The following is a 27,103-nucleotide window of genomic DNA, read 5'->3' on the forward strand; positions in this document are numbered from 1 at the left end:
TGCTTGGAAGAATCTATGTTTCTCTCTTTCTTCCAAGTCATTATAGCTTCCACTACAATCATCAAGTCATTTTAACTGCCACTCTGTCTCTTCAAGGGCCTTTGAAAACACTAGCATCCAATCTAGTTTGCCATCTTAACTCAATAGAAACAGACCCATTGCTGTCCTAAGATAACAGCTAAGGGAGGTTGGGACTTCCCCAGATCTCAAGCCTTATCTATTCCACAAAATTATTGCCTTTTGAAAGGAGCAGAAGGAGCAAAAATTATACCCAAGACAAGTTCCGTAGGTCTGTCCCGTGATCTCCCTGAGGGCAGGATGGGCTCAAAGTCCCTCAGGATATCCCTTCCTTTATGGACTCTGATTTTGGAAACCACTTTCATTGTGGTTTTCTTCTTTTTCACATCTTATGAGACGCCCTTAAAGAAATTGGAGCTTCTGAAGAGATATCCAGGTAAGTGTTGTGAGCTATGGAGTTGTCTTTTGTTGGCAAACCTGGACAGCTTTAGAGCCTGTGTATTCATTTGGATGAACCTTACCCCACTTCCCATTTATAGTGGGGTGGATGGATGGATGGCTGCTTTAATCTTAAAAATCTCAAGGGATGGAGTTCTCCTCCCCTTCCTCTAAAATTTATCTGAGGACTCGGAAACTATGAAGTAGCACACGTGTTGGGAGGTATCTGAGAATATAGAAAGAATACAGAATACAGAAAATGAGAGAGCTGATAGAGGAACTTAGATCATAGAATGTTGGAACTAAAAGGAACCTTGGGAGTCATCTACTTCAAACTTCTCATTTTACAAATGGAAGAGGAAGATTTGTCATAAGTCATTAAGTGAGTTAGTAAAGTATCCTAAATCCTAATCCTGTCTGTATTCTAAGGGCCCTCCCAGCTCTGATATCCTGGGTTCTAAGGACCCTCCCAGCTTTGACCTCCTGGGTTCTAAGGGTCCTCCCAGCTCTGACATCCTGGGTTCAAAGGGCCCTCCAACTCTGACCTCCTGGGTTCTAAAGGCCCTCCCACCTCTGACCTCCTGGGTTCTAAGGGTCCTCCCAGCTCTGACCTCCTGGGTTCTAAGGGCCCTCCCACCTCTGACCTCCTGGGTTCTAAGGGCCTTCCCAGCTCTGACCTCCTGGGTTCTAAGGGCCCCCCCAGCTCTGACCTCCTGGATTCTAAGGGCCCTCCCACCTCTGATCTCCTGGGTTCTAAGGACCCCCCCAGCTCTGACATCCTCTGCTCTAAGGGCCCTCCCAGCTCTGACCTCCTGGGTTCTAAGGCCCCCCCCCCAGCTCTGACATCCTCTGCTCTAAGGGCCCTCCCAGCTCTGATATTCCCTGTTCTGATGCCCCTCTTACCTTGTTGATCTTACTTGATGTCTGCCCTAAATCCCTCAGCCTTAATGATGGTCCACTTTTTTCTTAAAAGAACCTCTCTGTCTATTCGCCTTCTTTTTAAGAACAAATTCTTCCCAGAGAAGAAGACAATTAATAATGAAGCTGTCATGTGCTTTCTCAAATGAGGAAAATGAAGTATATTTTATATACTTAAAATACAGGATGTAAGAGCTAGAAGGTAACACTTATAATATAGTTGTTTGTTCCTACTGCTTGGTTGGTTGGATGAGATGATCCTCTGACTTCAGCCCAACTTTGAGGTCCTAGAAGTCCTAGTTGTAACAATGATTCTTCGTGTTCATCTAATGTTCAGTCATTTAAAAAGAAATTCTGCATTTCATTAGATTCTCACATTCTTGACGTTGGGAAGTGCAGTGATTATCCCTACTCCCATTTTACAAAAGTAGAAACTGAGGCACAGAGAATTTGAGTATGAGCTGCCCGTCATTGCAGTCCATAAGCGGCCACGTGAACAGCCCAGACTGACCTTCGTGTCTCAGCCCAATGAGCTTTCCCCTCCTGAGCTGAGCCTCTCTGACGCACACTGTTATTACCCAGCCAAAAAAACTCCTCTGAGTATAAGAGAAGCAAAGTAAAAAGACAGATGGCTACACTTTTCCTTATTGAGACGAATTTCGGGCTTCTCCCTACATTTATTAGCTGTTTATGATAACGAAGGAGTCATTCTCCACTCTATGGGGAGAGAAAACCAAGACTGAATTTGGTTAAATGTTTATACAAAAGTGATATTAATTCAATTGCTGCAGAGCTGATGATGGAGCCCATTTGCTACCTCAGTCACGCTGGAAGGGGGAGGTGGGGAGGAAAACCTAATTAGCCACCACTTCCAGGGCTCAGCTGCAGACATGCAAAGTGTTTGAGCAGGTGGTGCGAGGGGAAAGAACGCTTTCACAGAATGCTTTGCTCATTTGGCCAAGGGCCAGAGACAGGGCACCTGGACCCAGGGGCTGAGAGGCCTAGGGATAATTAAGGCTTCTGAGTAGTCCTAGAATATCTGAGGTGGAAGAGATTGTAGAACTTGCAGTGTCTGGCCTTAGACGGTGTTTGGATGGGTAGAAGCCTTAGAACGTGGAAGGTTAGAAAGTAGAACATTAGAACAAAGAATGTCAGCTCTGGAAAGAACCTTTGATCATAGAATAACAGAACATAGAAGATCAGATTTGGAAAGGTTCTCAGAACTAGACTTTTACAATACACAATGTGAAAACACCGAATTTCAAAGGTGGAAAAGAACTTATAACTTACAAGGTTAAAATACAGAATGTCAGGACTAGGAATGGAATGGGAGGAGGAATCTTAGAACACAACCTTAAAGGTGGAAGGTGACTTAGAATATAGAAAGTCAAAGTCACAAAGGACCTTAGAACATAGAATACACCTAACATTTTATAATATAAAATGTTAAAACACAGAGTTTCAAAGGTGGAGGTTGCCTTATAACTTAGAGGGCTAAAATATCAAATGTCATGGTTGGGAGGGGCCTTAAAACACAACCAGAGCTAAGGTGCCTTAGAACATAGAATGTCAGAGGTTAAAAAGACCTTAGAACCATTTATACCAGAATATATAATGTTGGAATATGGAAAGTTAAAACATAGAATATCAGAATTGATACGGATAGAATTAGAAGGGATCCTATTGGGGTTCAAAGGAGACTCCAACAAGGTTAGGGTTCCAGACTGGTGTCGTGAGGTGTTTCAAAAGAATTTGCAGGCTTCGACCCATCTCCAAGTCAAGGGGCAAAGTTTATTGTTAATTTTAACGTCAATTAAAGCAGGCTAAGTTTCAAAAGAATTTAGTAAAGAAGCAGTAGCAAAGAATAGATAAATTTACAGGAAAAAGGTAGAGAAACCAGGTGCTTCATGTCACTACATGCTAATTTTATGGCTTAGAGGGGGATTTAAGGATTATTGTCTCAGAAACATTTTTATCACTGACCAACAAATTGTTATCTGACAACCAGTGATATTTGTGGAAATACTGCATTCCCAAGGCCAAGGGACTTTAGGGTCATCGGTATATCTCCCCTAGAAATTAGGAGAAGAAATATATCATTTTTAACTACATCATTCCCAAGGTCAGGTGGCCTTAGGGTTGCTACTACATGTCCCCAGAAGCTGTACTCCATCAATTCTAAAAGGGTTCTAAAAGAGCCCTTAGAACATAGAATGAAGGGACTTTTAAAAATTTTGGATATCAGAGTTTAGAAGGGAACTGAGACCAAAAAAAAAGTTAGGCCTGGGAGAGAAATTAAAATATTGGATGTAACAATATAGTGTCCTAAACACTTTTATACCTACAAATTTGTGATCCTTTGACCTTTATTAAAAATAGAACATAAAATGTCAAAACTGAAAAGCACCCAAAAACATAGAGCTCAGAACAGGAAGGAGAACATCTTTTTTAATGATCACCTATTTGGAGGTCATCTATTTCAGTTATGCATTTAATAGCTCAGGAAATTTAAGGCTCAAAGAGTTAAGGGATTAATCCAAGAATAACTAGTGGCTAGTGGAAATTCTAGGAGGGAACCAAACAAACATCATGCAGAACTTTCAGTATTGTGTGGTTTTTTCCCCACTCTCAGAGAAATTAATCTTTTCTTCCCCTCCCACTTAGAAAGGGCTGAGGGAAGAATGGAAGGGGATGAGGAACTAGGTATCACAGAAAGAGAAACTATTAGGTTTGGGAAGGTAGGGGGAGAACAGTTGAGACAAACTATCCTTGCATACAAAGTAGGAAGCTTTCTGCTGGGTTTAACCCTGCTCCTAACATCTACTTCCCCCATCTGTCCCGGGAAATCCCATTATTGCTAGGATTTTGGTATCAGGAAGCCTCAGTTTAAATGAATGTTATTCAAGATTAAGATTGATGCTGGGAACCCCTGGATGAGTATATTCCCTCTCAATTTTGGTGGGTACTTTCCTTGTAATTTGTCATATTAGATGGTTATTCAGAGTGCTGAGAAGATAAGTTTGCTCAGAATCACACAGTAAGTAGCTGGGGTGGGATTTGAATTCAGTTCTCTTTCCACTCTGGGAGGAGATTTTTTGAAACTGAGGCCCCGATTTGACAAGTGGAAGCTTACATCCTAAATTAAGCCCCCAAACTAGGAAAAAATCCCAGGTCTCCTGACTACTTGAGCCATGCTGTTTTTGTTTGATGGGGCAGTTGCTTCCACGCCCATTATCACTCAGGAGCACCTTGGGGCTCTGCCTATTATTGGTCCAGCTGCCTATCTCTTTGGAAAGCAGGGCGCAGTTCTGAGGGAAGAGACCCAGGATAGGTCCAGTTTAATTAAGAGACAGAGGGGCAGGAGAGGACTGGTCTTTGGCCCAAACCAGGAGACAGAGAGGATCCAGTTAGCTGGGGGTGGGAGGCCTGAGGACTTTGGGAACAGGGGAGGGGATGCTAAAGAAGGCACTGGAAGGAGGAGAGGGGAACAAACTCTCCTTCTGGGGTTCATAGAGGGCCTTGGAAACCATAGGGCCTGCTAAACTTGGATGACACAAGCAGGCCTCTCCTCCCATCCCCCCTTCCTGATTTTGGCCAGCCCCCCAACTGGATCTACAGTGATGTCAGGCAGCGCTATGGGGGGAGTCCTTGCAGGCCAAACAGCTGAGAGCAGGGACAGCTGCAGAGGCTGATAAAGCCCTCCCCAGATTGAGTCCGCCCTTCTTATTGTCCTACCCAGAATTATTCCTGTCTGCCTGCCTCTTGCTTATTCCCTGGAATTTACATAAACTTGTAAGAAAAAAGCTTCCCTACCTACAAATCATGGTTTGATTTATTATTTTGTTGATTGTCAACTTAAGAAAGTGATGGAGAAAATGTTAATAAAACAGATTAAACTTAAAAATAAGTTTTTTTTAAATAAAAACTTTAAAAATTTTTATTTTTATTTAAAATAAAATTTAGGTTTTTTAAATTTTTTTTAAATTTTAAGTTGTTTAAATAAATGACTTTAAATGTTAAATAAATGGCTTTAAATAAAAATAAGAAAAAGCTTCCTTCCAAAGTTATTTCTTCCCTTTAAAATTTTTGTATTGAGCAAGAAGTGTCAAAATAGGGACTCTCAAAAGTGTCTGCAGGGGTAGAAGTGGGAGCTGATGTATTAATAACATGCTTCCTCTGAGTTGGGCACATTTCTAATATGATTATAGTTAAAACTTGTTAGGAATTATAGAACATTGAATGTTAGATCTGGTTAGGGACCTTGGAGCCTGAAGGAGTCTTAGAATATTATTAAAAGTAGAAGTGGGCCTTAGGACATAAAATGGCTGAATCAGAAAGCCTCCCAAGAAACAGAATGCCAGAGTTGAGAGGATCTTTAGCATGTAGAAAGTGAGCAGAGAGGGAGCTTAGAACTTAGAATGGCAGATCTGGAAGGGACCTAAAGCCATAAATTTTCTGAGCTGGAAAGGTTCTAAGGTTCTAAGAGCATACAATATCAGAGCTGTCATTTACCTGTGAATTCTGTTTTTTTGCTGTTTTTAGTTTGGCTTTGTCTTCTTACTTAGAGCGCCTGGCATTTAGTAAGTATTTAATAAATGCTTGTAGAAAAGACCATTTAATTAAACTTAATTTTATAGATAAGGGAACTAAGATCCAGAGAAATCCAACCCACTTCTCAGTTTAGTTCTCTTCTCATTTCTAAGCTTGTGCCCTCAACTTCCTGTTCCTCATCCCATACCTTATCATCAGACTCCGTAGAAAAATAATGGTTTCTAGGATACTGCTGCCCGCTGTTGGGAGAAGCTAAGTCAGCCCTAAATTCGTTTGTTTCCACTCCTTCCTTCCTCTCTTCCAGTGACCACCTTGATCTTCACCATTAGGAACTTTACTCTTCTAACTCTCCCTCATGGTCCAATCAAACCTGAGGGAAATGGAGGTCAGAAAGAAGGCTCAGGGTCACATCGCCTATGAGTGAGAACTTGGGTTCTACAAGAACTCTACAATCCAGGCACATAGCTCTGTTTGCCGGTGCTCCCCCTCCTCCTTCTGTTTTTTTGCCTTTTCCCGGAATGCTCTGCTTCCATCTCTGTCTCCATCTCTTTCTTTTGTCTGGCTTCCTTCAACACTGCTTAAATGATCCCTTCTGCAGGAGGCTCTGCTTGATTCCCCAGCTACAGGAGCTTTGAGATGACTTTCTATCCATTATACCACCCCTTAAACTATCATTTCCCCTTACTAGAATTGAGAGCAGGGAGTATATTTTCCTTTTTTTCTTAGTAACCTTAGCTTTCAGCGTATATCTTGACATACAGTAAACACTTAATACATACTTGTTGATTGATTACTTGCTTGCCCTGACTCTCCCTCAAACTTGTCAATCCATCTCCCAAATCAGACTTAAGAAGAAACTGATCAACTGCCTTAGAAAACCACAAATTAACATTATCTTATTGTTTTGGTAATTTGTTATTATATTAATTTTATTTTTTTGTTATTTATTCTATTTGTTATCTATTAAACATTTCCAATTGCATTTTAAGCTGGCTCAGTTGGCCCTTCAGAGTTTTGGGGGCAATGAGTTTGGCTCCTCTGACTTGGATCACCATAATGACTTTGGATGTGGGGGAAGGATTAGGGGAGGGGGCAAGTGAGAAGAGATGAGCAAAGGAGATTCATTCCTTTACATTGAAATGCGGTTCCCCCCTGACCTTCTTCTGCCTGGTCTATCTGGGCCTCTGGTACCTTCCCTGAGCAGCCTTCCAGGACATCAATGTGATGGCGGTTCTTGGACTGGCCTTCCTCAAGGCTTCTTTGAGGAGGTACACATGGAGCAGCGTGGCCTTCAACCTCTTCACCCTGGCCCTCGGGGTGCAGTTGGCCATTATCCTGGACGGCTTCCTGTTCTCTTTCTCCAGTGGGAGGATCGTCATCGACTTTCATAGGTACTTATCTGGGTTATTGTAAGAATCAAATGAGATACACTGTGAAACTGTGCAAACTTTAAAAAAATATAAAAATACAAGTAATTATTATTATAATTGGACTAAACTTGAGAATACAAAGTTTTGTACTGGCTGTAAATCTTAGAATCCAACATTGTTGTGTTTTTTTCCTTTTTCTGTCTTTTTTTTCTTCCTACTTTTTATTTAAGTTTTAAATCTATAAATACATTGGGGTATCTAGATGGCTCACCAGTTATACAGTCAGAAGGACCCGAATTCAAATGTGATCTCAGACACTTAGCACTTACTAATTGTGTGACCCTGGGTAAGTAAATTAACCCCAACTGAATCAAATAAATGCATCTTTTTAAAAAAAATCTTAGGATCCTAGAGGGTCTACGAGATAACACAAGATTATCAAGGGAAACTATTTGGTGAATAGTCATATTGTGATATTAAAACATTTTTTAAACTCTGAAAATATTTCCAGTTAATGAAGTTATCATTTTTTTATATATTCTTGGAGAAGAAAAACAAATGGACTTTATTTCTCATGTGAATATGTGTCAAAAATTCTAGAAGCTATTTGCTTTCATGTTGAATAGGGTATATGGGAAAGTTTATCAAAAAGTTAAGGGGTTTGGGGATTGAAAAAAGGTTGGGGATCCCTGACATTCAGAACTTTTTAAAATCAATAGATGGGTGGGGGGAATTGATTGCCAAAGAATAGATTGCTTCACAGGGGCAGAAAAGGAAGGCCATGGCTCTTGGGATGGAGCACTCATATTTTATTGTGTCCTTCCATCAGACCCTTGCCCTGAAACTCAATCCTCACTCTTTCTTTTCCTCAGGATCATACTGGGTACCATGAGTACTATGTCTGTTCTCATCTCATCTGGGGCCGTCCTGGGCAAAGTCAACTTGATCCAGCTGATAGTAATGACCTTGCTGGAAGTAACAGCTTTCCAAGGAACCAAGAAACTCATCCAGGACATCCTTAATGTATGGCACTGAATCCCAGAAAATTAGAGTTGAAAAGGACTGGACATTTCCAATTGCATTTTAACCTTGTTAATTGGCCCTTCAGAGTTTGGGGGGCAATGAGTTTGGCACTCTGACTTAGACCACCATAGTGTCTCTAGTCATGGGGGAAGACTTAGAGGAGGGGCCAGGTGAGAAGAGATGAGATCCTTTCCTTTAGATTGAAGAAGACCTTTTTTCTTTGCCTTGTCTATCTGGTCTTCTGACATTGAATCTGGAAGTCAGTAGAGACCTGGCATTAGATCCTGCCTCCCAAACTTCCTAGACGTGTGACTAAAGACAAATTATTTGACCTCTCTAAACCTCAGGTTCCCCATCTGTAAAATGGGAATGATAATAAGGCCTCTGGAATATTTGCCTTAGAGGGTTGGTACTGGTCCATTAGGGGAATTGATTTATAGGTAGGAACAAATGATTTCCAATACCTTCATTCTCATCTATCACAAGACTGATTTTGCTGCAGGGGGGAAAAAACCCCAAACACCTAAATGGCCTTTAAAAGACCTAGATTTCAGTCTGTCACCAACTCATGTGACCTTGCATAAGCAAACTACTTCATTTCCTTGGAGTTTCACTTTTCTCATCTGTAAAATGTGACTTTGGATTACGCTCCAATATTCTATGTCCTGAAATCTTTTTTCTAAGTTTCCTTCCAGCCTTGGAGTTCTATGTTCTAAGGTTTCTTCCAGCATTTTATGTTCTAATGTTATATCCAGCCCTGAAAGTTTCTGTGATAAATAGCAAATGGTAAATAGCAGAGGAAGGATTTAAACTGAGGTCTTCCAATCTCAAAAGCCAGAGTTCTAGTACCTAACTCACAGCTAAAATAGGTCATGTTCTAGAGTTAGACAGTTTCCAAACTGTTTTCTTCACAACAATTCTGTCAGCTAGGTAGTTGCATGATTATTAGCTCCATTGTACAGATGAGGAAACTGACTGAGAAGGGAGAAGTAATTTGGCCAATTTCACACAAGGGATGTTTGAGCTGGTGCTGGAATGCTGGTCTTTTCATGTTCAGCTGGTAATTTTTTCCACAGAAGCCCATTCTTTCAGATGCCCTTTATCCTAAAATTTCACCTCCTCGAGTATTTATTGAATGGGAGAACCTTGGCATCCAAACAATTAAGAAAATGATTCCTTGCATTAGACAGCTGAGCCACAGGAATGGGGAGGGAAGAAGAAATCCACGGGAAGACAAGAATTGGCCGCATGTTTACCAACCTTGGTCTCAAAGCATGTCCTGGATTGAATTACAGATGGACGAACATGAGAGCATGATGCAAATCCACGTGTTTGGGTCTTACTTTGGTATGACCGTGGCCTGGTGCCTCCCCCAGCCAAGGCTGAATGCGGCTAAGGAGAAGGAGCGGAGAACCCCAACTTCTTGTCTGTTTACCACACTGGGTAAGAAGAAAGCCTGCATCCTGGGACTGGAAGTACCTGGGGAAATCCTGCCTATAAATAGCTCACTCTTGGTGCCTGAAATTCTACCATCAGTGGAGCCAAGTCATTCCTTTCAGTTAGCATTAACCCATGTGGGTATAAGCTCTAGGGTGCAAATTCCTCAGAAAGGGAGAACAATTAAGTCCTTAGCTACAATTAATGCTTTACTCAGGAGTGAAGACCATGAGTGTTCGAGCGCTGGGAGCAATCTAAAAATATTGGCACATGGGCCTTCAGTTTTGGGAGAGTCCTTGGAAAATAATTTAATGCCACAAGGGAATTTTAAAACACAGAAAGTCAGAGCTGGGAGGGCCCTTGGAACCAGTGTCAGAACTGGGAGGGCCCTTAGAACCCAGGAGGTCAGAGCTGGGAGAGCCTTTAGAATACAGGAGGTCAGAGCTGGGGGGCCCTAAGAATAGAGAAGTTACTTCATATAACATAGAATGTTTACACCCATCTCAGTTTACAGATGAATTAATGGGTATCAGAGAAGTGAAATTATCTACCCAAATTAGTTGCAGCAGAATAAAAATTGGAACCTGTGACTTCCTGGTTCCACAACAAGTATTACTCCTACTCCCTCTGGTGGCTATCAGATCAGCTTATCAGATAAATGTGTGCTGGTCAGTTTTCCCCCTGTATGGATATGGGAGGCTATGTGTATAGTTCTGGTAAATAGGGTTCAATTATGACATCCATTATGATATTGATTGGAGTGCAGTAATGAATGCCTGGGTCCCAGGAGCAATTCTGTTTCTGTTTCCCTCTGGGAGATACAGAAGACTCATTGGGGAGCTTTTGGGAATTTACAATCCATTTGGGGAGACAAGACACACATATATTCCATTTTTGTCTATACCCATTCCCCAGCACAGCATCTGACATATAGTAAATAATAAATATTAAGTGATTGATGATATAATTAATGATTCAAAGTGGCATGTGATAAAAGTCCAATTAATCAATCAGTAGTTATTGAGAAGCAATGTAGTACAGTAGAAAGATCAATGGATTTTTGAGTCTTCAGACTCAAACAGTCAAGTTCAACTGTTATTTACTACTTGTGGAACATTGGGCAAGTCATTTATCTTCCTGGAAAATGAGGGCCTGGAACTAGACAGTCTCTAAAGTATTTTCTTGTTCTAGAGCTATAAGTATTTATTAAGTTTCTACTAGATACCCAGGGTAACTTGGAGGTACAGTGGATAGAGTGCCAGGCCTGGAGTCAGGATGACCCGAACTCAAATTCTGCTTCAGACACTTAATAGCTAGATGCCTCTGAGTACTCTGTTTGCCTCAGTTTCTCCATCTGTAAAATGAGCTGGAGAAAGAATGGCAAACCACTCCAGTATCTCTGCCAAGAAAACCTCAAATGGAGCCAGGAAGAGTTGGACATGACACAACCACCATAACCACAACCACAACAAAGTACTCAGGAACTGTTCTAGGTGCTGAAGTAGGACAGACCATAATTCCTATAAGAATTTTAGCTAAGGAAGAGCCCAGGGCCCAGAGGGTCTAATTAGAAGCAATCCATCTATTCATCAATAATCCTTTATTAAACACCTACTGCCTGCCAGATGTTGTGCTAGGCTCTGGGAATACAAAGACAAAAAAATGAATCAGTCCTTCACAAAGATTACTTTCTTGGAATAATGAGAAGAAACCGAGGAGAGGGAAATTTTAGTCCAACAAGAAGAAAACCTTTCTAAAGTCTAGCTGTCAAAATTGGGAGAGTATCTCTTGAGAGGAAATGAATGAGCTTCCCATCCCTATAGGTCTTCAGGTGGAGATTGAATGCACATTTGTGGGTCATATTGTCACATGGATCTTTGTGTAGGATATGGCCTAGACTAAATTCCCTCTGAGGTCCCTTCCAGCTCTGAGAATCTGTTATTAAACTATGCTAGGTTGGGCAGGAAAGAGAGTCTTGGGCAGGGCCTTTTAGTTTGATTCCTATGGACAAAGAAGTCTTACTACAATAGCCACAAGTAGAGATGCTTCCATTTGTGTTCTCCGAGACCAGTAAGGGGGAGCATATAAACAGGGGGTGCAGGTGCTGAAGTCAAAGTCTTCTGAAAACTATTTGTTGGCTTCCATGCACATTCTTCAATCTGTGAGCCCCAATAAGGGGCTCAAGTTCAAGTAAATGGACTCATCACTGACCACTTCATGACCATTGTCATCCCTACTCTACAGGAATTTGAATAAAGGTTATATACATTTATTGCATTTAAAAACAAATCAATTTGTTCTTAGTGGCTGCCAATCCCATCAGATAACCTGTCTGACCAATTTGTTTTGGTATTCTTCTGATTCAGTTTGGCACATTCTCAGGTAGGCAGGCAAAGGGGCAAGTTATCTCTGTATTAATTTTGATGTGAAGCCAAAGCACCACATGCACAGGTTCCTGATCACAAATGGTCCCCTCAAAATAGGTTAGGCCTTATCTGCCTTAAGCACTCAATAGGGCTGAGAGCTCCAGAGGCCAATGGTTTTGGAGAAGGGAAGGATGTAGATTTGTAAAAAGCCCAAAAAGAAAGTGGGGATTTTGGAGATCGTAATAATAGTAATTTAATGATAGGATTCAACAGACTGTATTGTAGTCACATAGAACTATCGCTCACAATTGCCCAGGCAGAATAGGGAATGACTCACAATAATTTAAAAATAGGGCTTTAATTGATTTCCCCAGAACAAAAACTTATAATCTCCAAATGAAGGTAGCGTAATAATAGCTAATAAGAAGAGACAGCATTTTTATAATGCTTTACATATTCCATTACACTGGGTTCTTAAAACAACCTTGGGAGATGAATGGTATTATTGTTATTATTATTCCTATTTATTAACATTGAGAGAGGTCGGATGGTTTGCTCAAAGTCAAACATCTAGTCTCAGGCAGGATTTGAATTCAGGTCTTCCTGGTTCCAATGCTAGTACTCTGCACATCTAGTTTTCAAAAAATATAGGAAAATATGGGAAGAAGATGAGGTATATATGTATGTATGTATGTGTGAATATATGGATGATCTCTGTTGTCCTGTCTGCTCCTGGAATTGTCCTAAATATACTTTCAGAGAGTTGATGAACTATGAGCTTAAATTCTAAAGGTAATTCAATTGTAAAAAGCAAGTTTGTTGTCCATCTGTGTGATAATCTGCAGGGCATTACATATAATAGCAGAATAGTAATTTGTCCTAGCACTGGTTTTATTTAAGCCCCATCAAAACAAAGGTGTAGACAATGAAAAAAAAATTAGTAACAGTCTTCTCTGTGCTGTTTTATGGTTTAAACTGTGCTTTCTCACTTACTATTTTATTTGATCCTCATTGTGAAGTGGGCAAGGGCAGGAATCATCGTTCCCATTTTATAGATGAGGAAACTGGGGCTCATAAAGCATAAGGTAGTTATCCAATATATCACATGAACAAATCATGGGCAGAGATTGAATCAAAAGGCAGGTTTTCTGAGTTTGACTGCCAGACTCTTTCCATAACATTGGGGCAAGAGTCTTTCCATAATATTGATTGAGACAAGTTACTGATTAAAAGGATTTGAAAATCCTTATCAGGACAGGTGAGAGGTATGCTATCCTAAACAACCATAGCCATTTTGGGGTCTTTTTTTAATCTAGATCTCTTTGTAATTCCTCAAACAAAACTCTGTCTAAATGCTGAATATTTTCCTCTGTGTGTTCCCAGTGCCCCGAATGTACCTGATCCTTACCTCTACTTCCTTAAAATTCCAGCTTACATCTGACCTCCCAAATCCATTGATTTCCCCTTAGTGCCAGTGCCTTTCCTCTGTTGGCTAGCCCCAATCTATCCTATATTTATCGTAGATGTACATGGCTGTCTGTATGTTGTCGTCCTCTCCCTTTGATTTGTGAGCTCCTTAAGGGCAGGGACTATTGTCTACCTTTCTTTCTAAACCTAAACGTTTACTTAGCACATCGCCTAGCACATAGTAGGTACATGTTGACTTAACTTGATCAAATAATTGTCTATTTCTGGGCTTCATTTTGTTCATCCCCAAAATTAGAGTGTTAAGACTTGATATCTTTATGATTTCTTCTAAGCTCTCCATCCTGTGGACTGATAACATGAATAGTTGATGGCAAAAGGGGGTCTTTCTTACTACACCCGAGAATACCCTTTATTATGGAAGGAATAACAGCTTTAGAGAGATCTTGGGTAGGTGAGCGAGCCACTGGGGGATGAGGAGAGAGCAAATCTCTTCCATTTAATTGTGTTTAGATGCTGGATAATCTCAGGGAGAGGAATATACATGACGGAGACAAAACGGAGAGAGAAATCATTTACAGAATTTATGTCTAGTTGCGAAGGAACACTCTGTGGCCATTAGTCATTCTCTCCTACCTGTAGGACAAATCTACTTTGGAGGATTCTTCAACCAACAAATATGAAGTACTATTCAAATGCAAAAGGGAATATAATGAAAAGAGCCAGAAGATAGGAGGTTCAGCCTAGGATGCTGGCTCTGAATCTGTGTGAATGGTCTTGGATTCATCATCTCATCTCTGCTTTTTCTCATCTGTTAAATAAGGTAGCTGCATTTGAACTCTAAAGCCCCAGAGCTCTGATATTACATGTATTAAGGACCCTCCCAGCTTTGATATTTCATGTTGTAAGGCCCCCCCTCCCAGCTCTGACCTCCTGGGTTCTAAGGGCTCTCCCAGCTCTGACATTCTGAGTTCTAAGGGCCCTCCTAGCTCTGACCTCCTGGGTTCTAAGGGCCCTCCCAGCTCTGACCTCCTGGGTTCTAAGGGCTCTCCCAGCTCTGACATCCTAAGTTCTAAGGGCCCTCCCAGCTCTGACCTCCTGGGTTCTAAGGGCCCTCCCAGCTCTGACCTCCTGGGTTCTAAGGGCCCTCCCAGCTCTGACATCCTGGATTCTAAGGGTCCTCCCAGATCTCATATTGTTTGTCCTAAGATCCTTCCCAGTGCTGACATTTTATGTTCTAACACAGTGGTTTCCAATTTTTTTCATCATATACTTGTCAGTAAACTTTTCATATACCCCCAGCATACGTATGATAATAAATTATTTATAAATTATATATATGTACTATTCTGTCCCACCCAAAACAAAGATGGGGAGGGGAGGGGCTCTCACTCACTGCTTACCCAGCTGAGTAGCAGAGTCCATTCTTCAAAAGGTCCTGCTTCATCATGAAATGATTTAGGAGCTGGAAGGAAGCAAGTAATTTTAAAGTAAAGGAGGCAATTTTCCTAATGGTATCTGGGTAGTTGTTGCCATGTATGCTATTTTTCCAGGCTCCTTATTTTTAATATCTTGTGTCTTGTGATCCCTTGAACCTTATATTCCATATTCGTATCTGCCTAGAAACCTGTAAAAACAAATTTTTAGAGACACTCTCTGCCTAGTACCATCTATATCTCCCAGGTACCCTTTTCCTGTGGATCTTCTGGCCTACCTTCAATTCTGCCCTGATAAAATATCCTTATGAGAAAGAAACTGCTGTATATAACACTTATTATGCCCTTGCTGTCAGTGCTGTGGTCGCCATCTCCTTTTCAGCTGCAACTCACTCTGATGGGAAAATCAGTATGGTAAGAAAAAAGTCTGTAAAGCCTCATGAGAACCCTTCCCCCCAGTCCTAGCTGCCTTGGAAAGCATGAATGAGTACAATGGATACAAGCTTTTACCCTTGCTTCTGCTGTTTGATGTTTGGGCTTCTTTATTCCTCAGTTTCCCCAAATGTGAACTATTTTTCTACAGGAACACGTCCACAGAGCAACGCTGGCCGGAGGAGTCGCTGTGGGAGTCGCCACCAACCTCATCCAATCCCCTTGGCCTGCCATGGTGCTTGGGTTTTTTGCTGGCATAATTTCCATTGTAGGAGCCAAGTTCTTGCCGGTAATGGTGCAATCACTTATAGGTCTGAGGTTGGCTGCTCATAGAAGTATATTATTGATGTTTCCAGAATCTTAGAGAAACCTTCGAGACCAATGACTCCTTTTGACATATGGAGAAACTGAGGCACAGGGCGGTTAATTCCCTCACTAAAGATCACACAGATAAATATGGTGTTATTGATTGTCAAGAGACTGTGACCAGCAGAGCAAGAAACTTGCATTTTAATTTTTTGGTGCTTAAAAAATTTTAAAACATTAAATAAATTTTATTGATATCTACATTTCTCAGTATACCCCCATTCCTTTCCTCTTTCCAGAGAGCCATCCTTTATGACAAAGAATTAAAAAAGGTGGAAATAATTCAATGAAACCTACTAATATATGGGAAAAATCTGACTCAGTAAGCACCCATGGTCCCTCCTTCTGCAAATAGTTGGGGAGCGCCCTTCCTATTGCTCTGAACTCTGAAGCTATCATACTTTTAAAATATGTTTGTATTTATATTTATATATTGTAGTTACATATGTTGTTTTAAAAAATAATAATAGCTTTTTATTTTTCAAAATCCATGCAAAGATAGTTTTCAACATCCAGTCTTGCAAAAATCTTGTGTTCCAATTTTTCTCCCTCCCTCTTCCTGTCTCCTTCCCTAGACACCAAGTAATCCAACATAGAGTAAACATGTACAATTCTTCTAAACATATTTCTACATTTATCATGATGTGTAAGAAAATTCACTATCTTTATATTTGTATAAATAGATTTGCATTTATTTTGTTAAATATTTCCCAATTAGATGTAAAATTTTAAAACATTCATTTAAAAAATGAGTTTCAAATTCTTTCCCTCTCACTCTTAGAGAAGGTAGATGATATATTATTTGTCTTTGTCATTTTAAAGCCCTGAAAGTTTTTGTTTGCTCCATTTCTGCTGTTGTAGTCATTTTCCGAGTTCTATTCACTTCCCTTTGCACTGGGAGTCTGCCTCTTTAATAAAGTACTCACTGGGGAGCCCTGAGAAGTGTTTGTTCAGAGGAATAAATAGCATGATCCTACCTGTGCACTCAGAAAACCTCTCTGGCACGTGTCCAGGATAGATGGGGCTAAGACAGAGAAGACTAAATTTAGGTAGAGTCTAAATCCAAGTGAATCTGTCTATCTAAGGAGATAGGATCCACTAGGCAGGACCCTCCACCTTCAGAACCAGGAACCTGTTCTTCATTAATTTTTCTCTTCCTAGAGATGTTTTAATGAGATAATTGGCCTTCATGACACCTGTGATGTTCATTCGACTTTCGGATTGCCCGGGCTGCTGGGAGGGCTAATCTGCATTCTGCTGATAATTAATCGAAGCGCCTGGACCGACTTGGTCGTGTAAGTCCTTTAGAAGAAAGCTTCTTCAGCTTTTTCCACTCAGGACCTCTTTTTGCCCCCCAAATTGTTACATGACCCCGGGGACATAGGATATAAAATAGATATATACGTCAAACACTAGCTGGTAATAAATCTTCATTTCGTGACTCCCACATTCGGTTACGAGAGCCCACGTGGGGTTACAAAGCACAGTGTAAAAAGCTTGCCTTTAGACCTTCCCTATGGATGTTCCACTTGGGAATTAAGCAACCTAGACCTAGAAAATGAGAACTGTATCACAGAATCTTAAATTTGGGAACTGAAAGGGAATTTATCTATCTGAGGCAGGTTGGTGTAGGGAGAACAAGACCTGGAATCAAGAAGATCCGAGTTCAAATCCTGTCCCAGACATGTAATAGCGGGGTGACCCTGGCCACATGACTTCCCCTCTCCTCTGTAAAACGAGGCAAATGATCTAGTGATTGTATAATCATTTAAGTTCATTCCAACACCAATGATGACAACAGATCACATTTCTAAAGCACTTTGAGGACTCTAAAGTGATGTCTTCATAAGAACCTCTGAGCAGATGAGGTAATAGTTATTATACCCATTTTAAAGAGGAGAAAACTATGGCTTTGAAGTTGCAGAACCAGTAAGTGTAGGGGCAAGGTTCAAAGCTGGGGCCCTTAAATCCAAGGCCAATAGATGAGGCTCTTGCTAGTCATGAACTAGTTCTTATTTACACACACACACACTCACACTCACACAGACACTCACTCACACACACATACTCACACACACTCACACTCACACACACAATCACACACACTCGACACACACACAGATACACACTCACACACACACTCACACACACACACACTCACACACAATCACACACTCATACACATACTCACACACTCACACTCACACTCACACAATCATACACACTTACACAATCATACACACTCACATTCACACACACAATCACACACACTCACACACACATTCCACACACACACACTCCACACACACACACACACACACACACACACACACACACACACCTCCCTTATAACAGGAGCTTGTCAACAGGAGGACTAAATCAGGTGATTTCCCCATAGGAAGTTCCCCTCCCTCCTCCTCCCCAAGTCCTGGTTCCTGCTGGCTCCCGGGGTAGACGCTCCCTCCTTCCCCACACTCAGTCCCTATCCTAGTTGAACATTTATACATCAGGAGCCACAGCTCAGACAGTGTTTCTCTTGTCAGTGCGGGAAATGTGAGGCCGCCTGAAACCTGAGTGTGAATCCATCTGTTTTGTCTCTTGTCAGCTTTCAGATCCTAATTTCGGTCGGCTATCTCTGCCTGCCCATGGCTATGGGTTTGGCAGGAGGTTTACTGACAGGTCAGTATGACTCTCACTGGCTCCTTTCTTCTATTTTCAAAAAGATCAATTTGATTTTACTTTGTCTTTGTGTGTGTGTATACAGTATGTTATTATTAATTTATATCGTCTTTTATTATTATACTATATGTGTGTGTGTGTGTATAGAGAGAGAGAGAGAGAAAGGGAGAGACAGAGAGACAGAGACAGAGAGATAGAAAGACAGAGACACAGAGAAAGACAGAGACAGACAGACAGAGACAGAGGGTCCCAAAATCTTGGTGCACTTGTGAGCTTAATGATCTTCAGTGGTTACAACTGCACTAAGACTTTTGGGACACCTCAGAACAAAGTACTCCAAGCGTCCATTTGATACTGTAATCACAGGAGAAGGGAAATCGCCTCCAATTAGGCTCCCCCAGAAACTGTTTTCATCTCCTAGCCACTTGTTAGGTGGGTCTGCGATTGGGCACATAAGCCAGATGCCCTTCACAACGTGGCAGTTATCTTTCTCTGAGTCACCCTGGAGGGTTCAGAGCCACCATCTGGGAGCCCGAGCCACTGTCCAAGAGGGGCCTCCGCTCAGTGACCTCACGGCTTGTTAGCTTCCTTCTCCCGGGTCACAGGGTTGGTCAGAGCAAAAGACTGAGCCCCACTAAGTGCCTGCTGCCGTGTCAAGCCCTGGGAGAGGGAGAGGCGTGGGTCCTGACGGGTGGGACTTTGCTGCTGCCTTTTGAGGAGCTCACCTCTCTGAGTCCCACGTCTGCCATGTTGTCAGCATATTCCAGCCTTGAGCAGTGCAGGCCATATTTCCTGGCTGTCTAGCAGAAGGCCCCTGAAGTTCTAAGACACATTAGAGAAGGACTTTGGAGGAAGAAATAAATAATAAGAATAAAAATAAAAGATTCTTTCAATGGTCTATGATTCCATCAGTATGGAACCTTTCCTGCCACTTATTTTTTTAGTCATAGTAGCTCATTGAATCTAAAATCGATGGGGGATTTTTTCCCATTGGTTTTAGCTTCAATGAGCTACTGTGACCAAAAAATGTCATCCCAAATCCATTCTTCTGGGGATGAACTTCTCGGAAATTAGTTGGGCCGGCCCTAAGAAAGCGGTCTTTGCAGATCCATGTTGGGAACCTCCCCGACTTGATTTCCAGGGCCTCATACTCAGTTGGTAAAGCCTTTGAAACTCCTTTGAGAAGAAGGATACTTGTGATGAGACAAACATAAAACTTCAATGGAGGCGTGATGTTAATAACAATAAGAAGAAGAATTAAAATAACAACAACTGGTATCAGCTTGGGACTTCAATGGAGAGAGAATAATAATAGATGACATGAGCATATAACTCTGGGGGAGAGAGAATAACAGCCGCAGCAGCAGAGCACTGACATTCACTATGGCCTTTGAAGAATTCCTTTAATGTCTCCAAGCTTCCCATGAAAGAAAGGGCCTTCTTTTTACTATCAGCATCCTCCTGGTGTTGGCTTATTGAACATGGACTGCAGCAATCTTTGGAGAATTAGCCACGAATACCACACATTGAGGACAAGGGAAGAACCCATAGGAGGTTTATAGAAAACCAATGGGGAACTCCAAAGAATAGGAGTTAAAAGAGTCATCAAAGAATTGGATGATAGGAAGGCAAGATGAACTGTCCAAGATGGAGGGTGGACATCCAGAGTCTCCTCTGGTACCTTTGCGATGTCTGGAGAAAATGAAGAGGGCCTCCAATATGGAGGATGAACCTCATCTGTACTGAATTTATGGGATGACATGGGCAAGAGTTATCCAGAATGGGTAGGCCTGGATAGGCCGTGATCTGTAATCCCAGAGCGAATTCTACAGTGATGAGATCACAGATCCATGGCTTGTGGGACATTTTGCTTACTTATTGATAATGCAGGAATTATTCTACTTTAAAAGGGAAGAAAATGGCATCAGAGAAGGAAACGAGCAGCTTACTACATACCCAATATGTGCTAGGCACTCTGTTAAGTGCTTTAAAAATATTATTTCATTTGACCTTTACAATAACAAGAACTTTGGAAGGTAGATACTAATTATTATCACCATTTGGTAGTTGAGGAAACTGGGGCAAATAGAGTCTAGGTGACTTGCCCAGAGTCACATAGCTAGTGTATGAGGCTGGATTTAAAGCCAGTTTTTTGACTCCAGAGCTATTGCTCTGAAGACACTGTGCCCCTAGTTGCTTCTAGAAATTAGAAATTAAGTGATTGGATTGAGAGTAAGAGAACTTGAGTTCTTGTTTGGTTCTGTTACTTACCATTAATAAATGCTTGTTCATTTGACTTATTGAATGGTATGACCTTAAGCAAGTCACTGGACATTTTGAAGCTTCAGTGTCTTCATTTTTAGTGAGGAGATTGGATTTAGGTGATCTTTGAGATTCAATTCAATTGGGACAGCTAGTGGTGCAGTGATTAGAGCATCAGCCCTGAAATCAGGAGGACCTGAGTTCAAATCTGGCCTCAGACACTTACTGCTTCCTAGTTTTGTGACCCTGGGCAAGTCACTTAACCCCAATTGCCTCAGCAAAAAGAAAAAAAAAAAGAAATTCAATTCAATTCTGTAAACATTTATTGAGGGACTGAGAACTTAGGTCTTCTGCCTGGGAGGACACACAATAAGGAATATTCATTGTCCCTGAGACACCTGGGAAAGATGTCTCTGTTTAAGGGCCTCTGTTAAACTTGAGACATACACTTTAGAAAGATTTCCAGCTCTAAATAATCAAGGCCACTTTTTAAGGATAGGGAGGGAGATAGTGTCTGAAGGGCCGTGGGAGTGGCAGGGCAGGAAGCAAGCTCCTTAGAAACCTTCTAAAGTTTAAATGGAATCTTTGTACCAGGCTTAAACTCAGGCTACTGAAAGCTCTGGAGGCCGAGGACTGCTCTAGGAGATGGGGTCTGGAGAGGTTTGACAGAGCAATCTGATTGACATGGAAGCAACTAGGAGGTACGGCACATAGAGCAGGACAGGAGTTGGGGAAGATCCAGGTTCAATCTGGCCCCAGAATATTATTAGCTGTGTGATCCTGGGCAACTCATTTAAGCTCTCCATCTGTCTCAGTTTCCTTATGTGTAAAATAGGAATAATAATAGCACCTACGTTCTGGATTATTGGGAAGTTCAAATGAGAAAACATTTGTAAAGGGCTCAGTATATTGCCTGGTACTTGATAGGTGCTTCATAAATGCACCTACATCCTGGATTACTGGGAAGTTCAAATGAGAAAACATTTGTAAAGGGCTCGGTATACTGCCTGGTACTTAGTAGGTGCTTCATAAATGCTTCCTTTCTCCATTAAAGAATTTTAGGGTGAACCTCTTAAGCCATCATTGGAAGTCTGTGAACCAATGAATGGAAACCACTGATATAGATGGCCTCTAAGGTAACTTTCTAACTCAAGATCTGTGATCATCAAGTCCCAAGCATTTATTAAACACCTACTATGTACCAAACACTGGGGATATGAGGGCCAAACACTCCCTGCTCTTAAAGAACTTACAGTCTAATGAGGGGCACGACATTTAAATAACTGTGTACAAGCAAGAGGTGACGTGACAATTTGGAGAGAACAGAGACTTTAAGATAGATTGGGCAAGGCTTGGACGGTGGGCTTTGAGCTAAACCTTGAAGGAAGCCAAAGCTTAGGCTCTCATGATCTCTGAAGGCTCCTTCTAGCTCTAAATCCTATGCTCGTATGGCCTAATGAACAATGGAAAGACATATAGCAGATGGAAGTAGGGTGTATTATTATTTGAGAAATGATATCAGAGATAATAAACAAACAAATGAACGAATGAATGGATGGATAAGTAAATGTATATACATATAACTAGGAAAGGAAGTGGCCCACCAGAAGGACAACAAGGAAAGGACTTGGTACTTTAGTGCTGCCCAAAGGAAAGACTCCAGTCGGGCAGATGGGGATGGTCTCTAAGGGGCATTTAGAATAACTGTGTTGGGAGGTTTGGGGATCTCTATATCAATTAGCTCCTAGATTCAGGAAAGAAGCTAAGGATAAAGTGACATCATTTAAATTTGTCTTGACTTTTAAATGGGTCAACTTGTAAATGGTCCATCCTCTAAAAAGAACTTTTTGTATCTTGTCCTTGGAAGGGTGTCAGATACATGGTTTCCAGAGTCCTTTTGGTGTAATTCAAATCCTCTTAGACGACTGCCTTTGCCAACTTTTTTTAGAATCAATTAGCCCCAACCACGGAAAGCTAGGGCTTTTTCCTGGGACATCTGGCAGTAGGAAGTGGAATTTCCCACCAAGGTGCCAGCTAGGGGAATTCAATATTCTGATTGATCTAGAAAAGATAAGTAAAAAACTACCCAGAGGCAGTGGGTAACTTTTTTTCTGTGTATTCTTAAACAGGTGTAATTTTAAATCTCAACCTATGGAAGGCACCATCTACAGATAAATACTTCAATGATCAGGCTTTTTGGGAGGTAAGTCCTTCAGCGAACCTGCTGTTGCAAAGTTACAAACATGTGAGACTTTCCATCTCTTGGACTAGTCTTTTATTGTTTTTTTAAAGATAATTGGGGTTAGGTGATGTGCCCGGGATCACATTGCTAGTGTCTGAGGTCATATTTAAACTCAGGTCCTCCTGACTCTAGGGCTGGTACTCCATTCACTGTCTACCTAGCTGCCCCAATTCCAGTTACTTTCAATGGGCCACTTGTATTGTCTCTGAGCCATCCTTTCATGTTTAAGGTTCTGCTTTCTATTTCCTAAGTTTTTTCCTTGCTCTGACACTCTATGGACTATTTCAATTTTAGCATTCTATTTACTAAGAGTCATCCAGCTTTAATATTTTATATCCTGAAAAATTCTTTTTTTTTTTTTTTGCATTCTCTGTTCTAGGTCTTTTCCAACCCCAACATTTTCTTATGACATTCTTTGTTTCATTTTTAAAACATTTCTTTGAGTCATAATCTAAGCAGATTCTCTCTCTGACCTTCCTTGGTTGTTATTGTTTCAGTTCTGTCCAACTTTTTGATTCCATTTGGAGTTTTCTTGGCAAGGATGCTGGAGTGGTTTGCCATTTCCTTTTCCAGCTCATTTCACATATGAGGAAACTGAGGCAAACAGGGTGAAGTGTCTTGCCTGGGGTCACACAATTGGCAAATGTCTGATGTTGAATTTGAAATCAGGTCTTCTTGCCTCAAGCCTTCTGTTCCATCTAGTGCTTCACCTAATTATCCCTGGACTCTTTAAGTGTCTCTATTTTTACGAAGCCTACAAAAGTAAATAAAACGGTGTGTGTGTGAGGGTAAAATGAACAAAGATCTCACCACTGTCCTAGTGTTGACTTGCAAGTGAAACCTCTTATGTATCTTCTTCTATTAGTCAATCAATAAGCGTTTCTCTGATCTCCCTGAACATTAGTGCCTTGCTCTGTTGATTATCTCCAATTTATCTTGTATATAACTGCAATAAGGCAAGTCACACAGATTTTTTGTTTTCTCAGTGCATATAAAAATTTGTTTACATTATACTATAATCTATTCAATATGCTGTTGTATTATGCCTGAAAAAAACATATCCTAATTTTAAAAATACTCCTATTGCTAAAAATGCTAATTACAATCTAAAATCTTCAGTGAGTCATAATCTTTTTGTTGGTGGAGGGTCTTCTGATTAATGAGGATGGGGGTTGCTCAGAATTGGGGGTGATTGTGGCAATTTGTAAAAATAAAACAAAGATGAAATTCGCCACCTCTATTGCCTCTTCCTTTCATTTGAAGACTTAAGAGGCCGTTGTAGGATTCTCAACTGGTCTAACTTCAATATTCTTGTGTCTCAGGGAATAGGAAAGCCTGAGAGGAGAGAGTGAGAGACTGCAGTGGGAGGTTTTGAGCAGTCAGCATACATACAACATTAAGTTCAACAACTTATATGAAGCAAGTTTGTGACATCCCAAAACAAAGATTCCTGATCACAGACTCCCAAAGCAGAGAGAATAATAATGAACATTGTGAGAAGTATCAAAATGTGACAGAGGCACAATGCGAGCCCGTGCTGTTGGGAAAATGGCACCCACAGGCCTGCTTGAGGCAGAGTTGCCATGAACCCCACATTGGTAAAAATGCCGTGTCTGAGAAGTGTGATAAAATGAGGGGAGCCAGTTCCCCAGGGAAGAGTGACAAGGGCTTGAATTAGGGATGGGAGCTAGCCCCGGAACGGCAGCAGAGAGCAGGGAAGGATGGGAGAGAAGGATCTGTGAGGAAGGCAGCCTTTTATTCCTTTCTTTGTATCGGAACCAGCGAGCTGCCGCCTTAGGTGGTGGCTCCCATCAGCCAGCTCCTCCCGCCGCAGAGCTGAGACCCCCAAAGACAGTGAGAGACACCTCAGTGACAAGAGCACGAAAAGTTCACCGTGCCTTGTCCTGATTACGCAGCAGAGCGGATCTTTGATAGGCGACTGTACCGATAATGAGAACTCCCAAATTCTATAACTCTGTGAGCTTTTATTACAAATATAGACTCTTTTGATCTTTACGGTAACTCTGGCAGTTACTATTGGGATCCCCATTTAGCAGGTGAGGAAACTGAGACAGAAGTGACGGGACTTGCCCCGGATCACAAAGGAACAGACACTGAACTCTTTAAAGCAATAGTAGCCTGCTGGCTTGTTTCTCTGCCTCAAGTCTCTTCCTAGTCTACTCCATCCTAAAGTCTCACTCCCATGGCACCCCAATAATCTCCCCTTTACCTCCAGGATCAAATACAAAATCCTCTCTGGCTCTTTACAGCTTATCTCCTTCCTACCTTTCTAGTCCTCGTAGGCTGTGGCAAAGATGGATGGCAAGAACCAGGAGGCACTTAGGGATGAGCATTCCAACCCTCTTTTTTATAGATGAGGAAAATGAGATCTAGAGAGATCACCTCCCTAAACTTCTCCAGCGTGGCTGAGATTCAGAACCCAAAGCCAATGTTTTTTCCCATTCCATCATGTTGCCCCCCCGCCCCCCGCCGCCCTCCCCCCCTGCTGACTTTCCATGATGGAGAGAACAAGGCAGGACCAGAACATTCCATCTTAAAATTCTATGAAAGAATCAGCACGTTCTGCGGCTTCTGAATATGCATTTGCAGTCTATTTGGAAACAATGTTCTTGCTAAGGAATATAAATAGCTGCTCCTACTCTGGTATGAAAACAGAATGTGTCCAAGCCCTAGTTGCTCTTCTGTGAATTGCCAGCTCTCAAAACATGGCTTCGACGGGAGACGAAGCCGTCGCCCAGGAAATGCCGTCTGAGGAGAGCGGGGCATTCGGGGCCAAGAGAACCGTCCCGGCCTTTCTGCGAGCTGGCTGCCCAGGCTGACCATTGCCCGGGTCCTGTCCCCTGTGGGCCCTCAGTTCCCTCATCTGAAAAGTGAAGAGTGAGATCATTATGTAAATGAGATCAGTCTAGAGCAGGGCTCTTAACCTGAGGTTCATAAAGTTAAAATAAATTTCTCTTTCGAGACCTGTATTTTTTCTATCGTCGGCTTTCTTTGTCATCCTATGTATTTTCTTTTACATGTTGAAAACATACTTCTGAGGATGACTTCCTGCCCAAGGGAGTTCAGGGCCTCTGGGCCGGAGAGGGGCAAAGGCTCCATGGGGCTCTGATTCTGTATTCTCGCACCCCTTCCAGGCCCATCTGGGCTGCCACGGATAATCTCCCTCTCTGCTCCTTCTCTGCTGGAGGCCCCTGTCGCCGTTCTGGGTGGGTGGAGGGAGCCGGTCCATCACCATCCCCAAGCCGAGACCCTGGTGGTCAAGGCCCTTCCTTTAGGTCACTGTATATCCCAAGGCCAGCATCATGTACATACACGAGAAGGAAAACACTTATTAACTTTTTTCCTTTCCTTTACAGTTTCCCCATTTGGCTGTTGGATTTTAAGCGATGAATTCAAGAATTTCCGGAAGGCCAGCTGAGAGCCAGAGAAACCCCCCTTACATTTCTTCTTCCTTTCATTTGCTTTGACCTTTCCTCCATCTTCTTGTGTGATCCTGAACCAGTCATTCTAGTCTTCAAATCCCCTCTTTTGTAAAATGGGGAAGTTAAGACTGGATCACCTCTGAGGCCCCCTTTATCTCTCAAGTTCTATTTTCTTCTGAGAGTTATAAACTATTTAATACACGTATGAAGAAACATGGTTGGACACGTTTTTGATATTAATAAAACTAAAAGCTCTCCTATGTTTAAGCCACAATAATTTATGAAAAATCTGGTTAGTTTTATTAAAGATGATAGAATGTGCTATTCCACACAATGTGAAATGCCACATTATATCATTTGAACTTTTGGTAAATGCAACTATTTGCTAGTGTGATATACTCTAGGGTCTTTTCTATACACGCTCAAAAAAAAAAAGGATAAACAGGTGGGAAGACAAATTAGGTCAGGATTAAAAACTCACCGTTGAAAAATATGCATTTGCATCACAAAAAGTTACCTTAATAAGGTGGTTCTTTTCTTACAGTCTGGAGAACCAACGCACTCCATTAGGAGGGAATTCTGGGTTCTAGTACTGACCTTGCCATCTACTCACTGGATTGCTGTGGGCAAATCACTGTTCTCTCCGAGTCTCAGGTGTTCCTTGTTTGTAAAATGAGTACTAGGTGATCTCTGAGGG

General features: G+C 41.6%; 1 protein-coding gene across 1 annotated transcript; it reads left to right on the plus strand.

The window, feature by feature from the left end:
- The first annotated feature begins 231 nt into the window (after positions 1 to 231).
- LOC127555687 (RH-like protein) lies at positions 232 to 26,666 on the plus strand. Its single transcript, XM_051988209.1, has 10 exons — positions 232 to 454; positions 7,130 to 7,316; positions 8,168 to 8,318; positions 9,614 to 9,761; positions 15,230 to 15,396; positions 15,566 to 15,703; positions 16,942 to 17,075; positions 18,386 to 18,459; positions 22,851 to 22,924; positions 26,341 to 26,666. The coding sequence occupies exons 1-10, from the start codon at positions 319 to 321 to the stop codon at positions 26,365 to 26,367; spliced, it is 1,236 nt and encodes a 411-aa protein (XP_051844169.1). The 5' UTR covers positions 232 to 318; the 3' UTR covers positions 26,368 to 26,666.
- Positions 26,667 to 27,103: the final 437 nt, after the last annotated feature.

This window comes from Antechinus flavipes, chromosome 3 (genome assembly GCF_016432865.1).
Source record: "Antechinus flavipes isolate AdamAnt ecotype Samford, QLD, Australia chromosome 3, AdamAnt_v2, whole genome shotgun sequence".
NCBI classification, from domain to species: Eukaryota; Metazoa; Chordata; class Mammalia; order Dasyuromorphia; family Dasyuridae; genus Antechinus; species Antechinus flavipes.

Coding starts and splice junctions, on each gene's coding strand:
- LOC127555687 (XM_051988209.1), top strand. CDS start 319: ATGGGCTCAAAGTCCCTCAGGATATCCCTTCCTTTATGGACTCTGATT. Junction 455..7,129: donor GCTTCTGAAGAGATATCCAG/GTAAGTGTTGTG, acceptor TTCCCTGAGCAG/CCTTCCAGGACATCAATGTG. Junction 9,762..15,229: donor TTGTCTGTTTACCACACTGG/GTAAGAAGAAAG, acceptor TATATCTCCCAG/GTACCCTTTTCCTGTGGATC.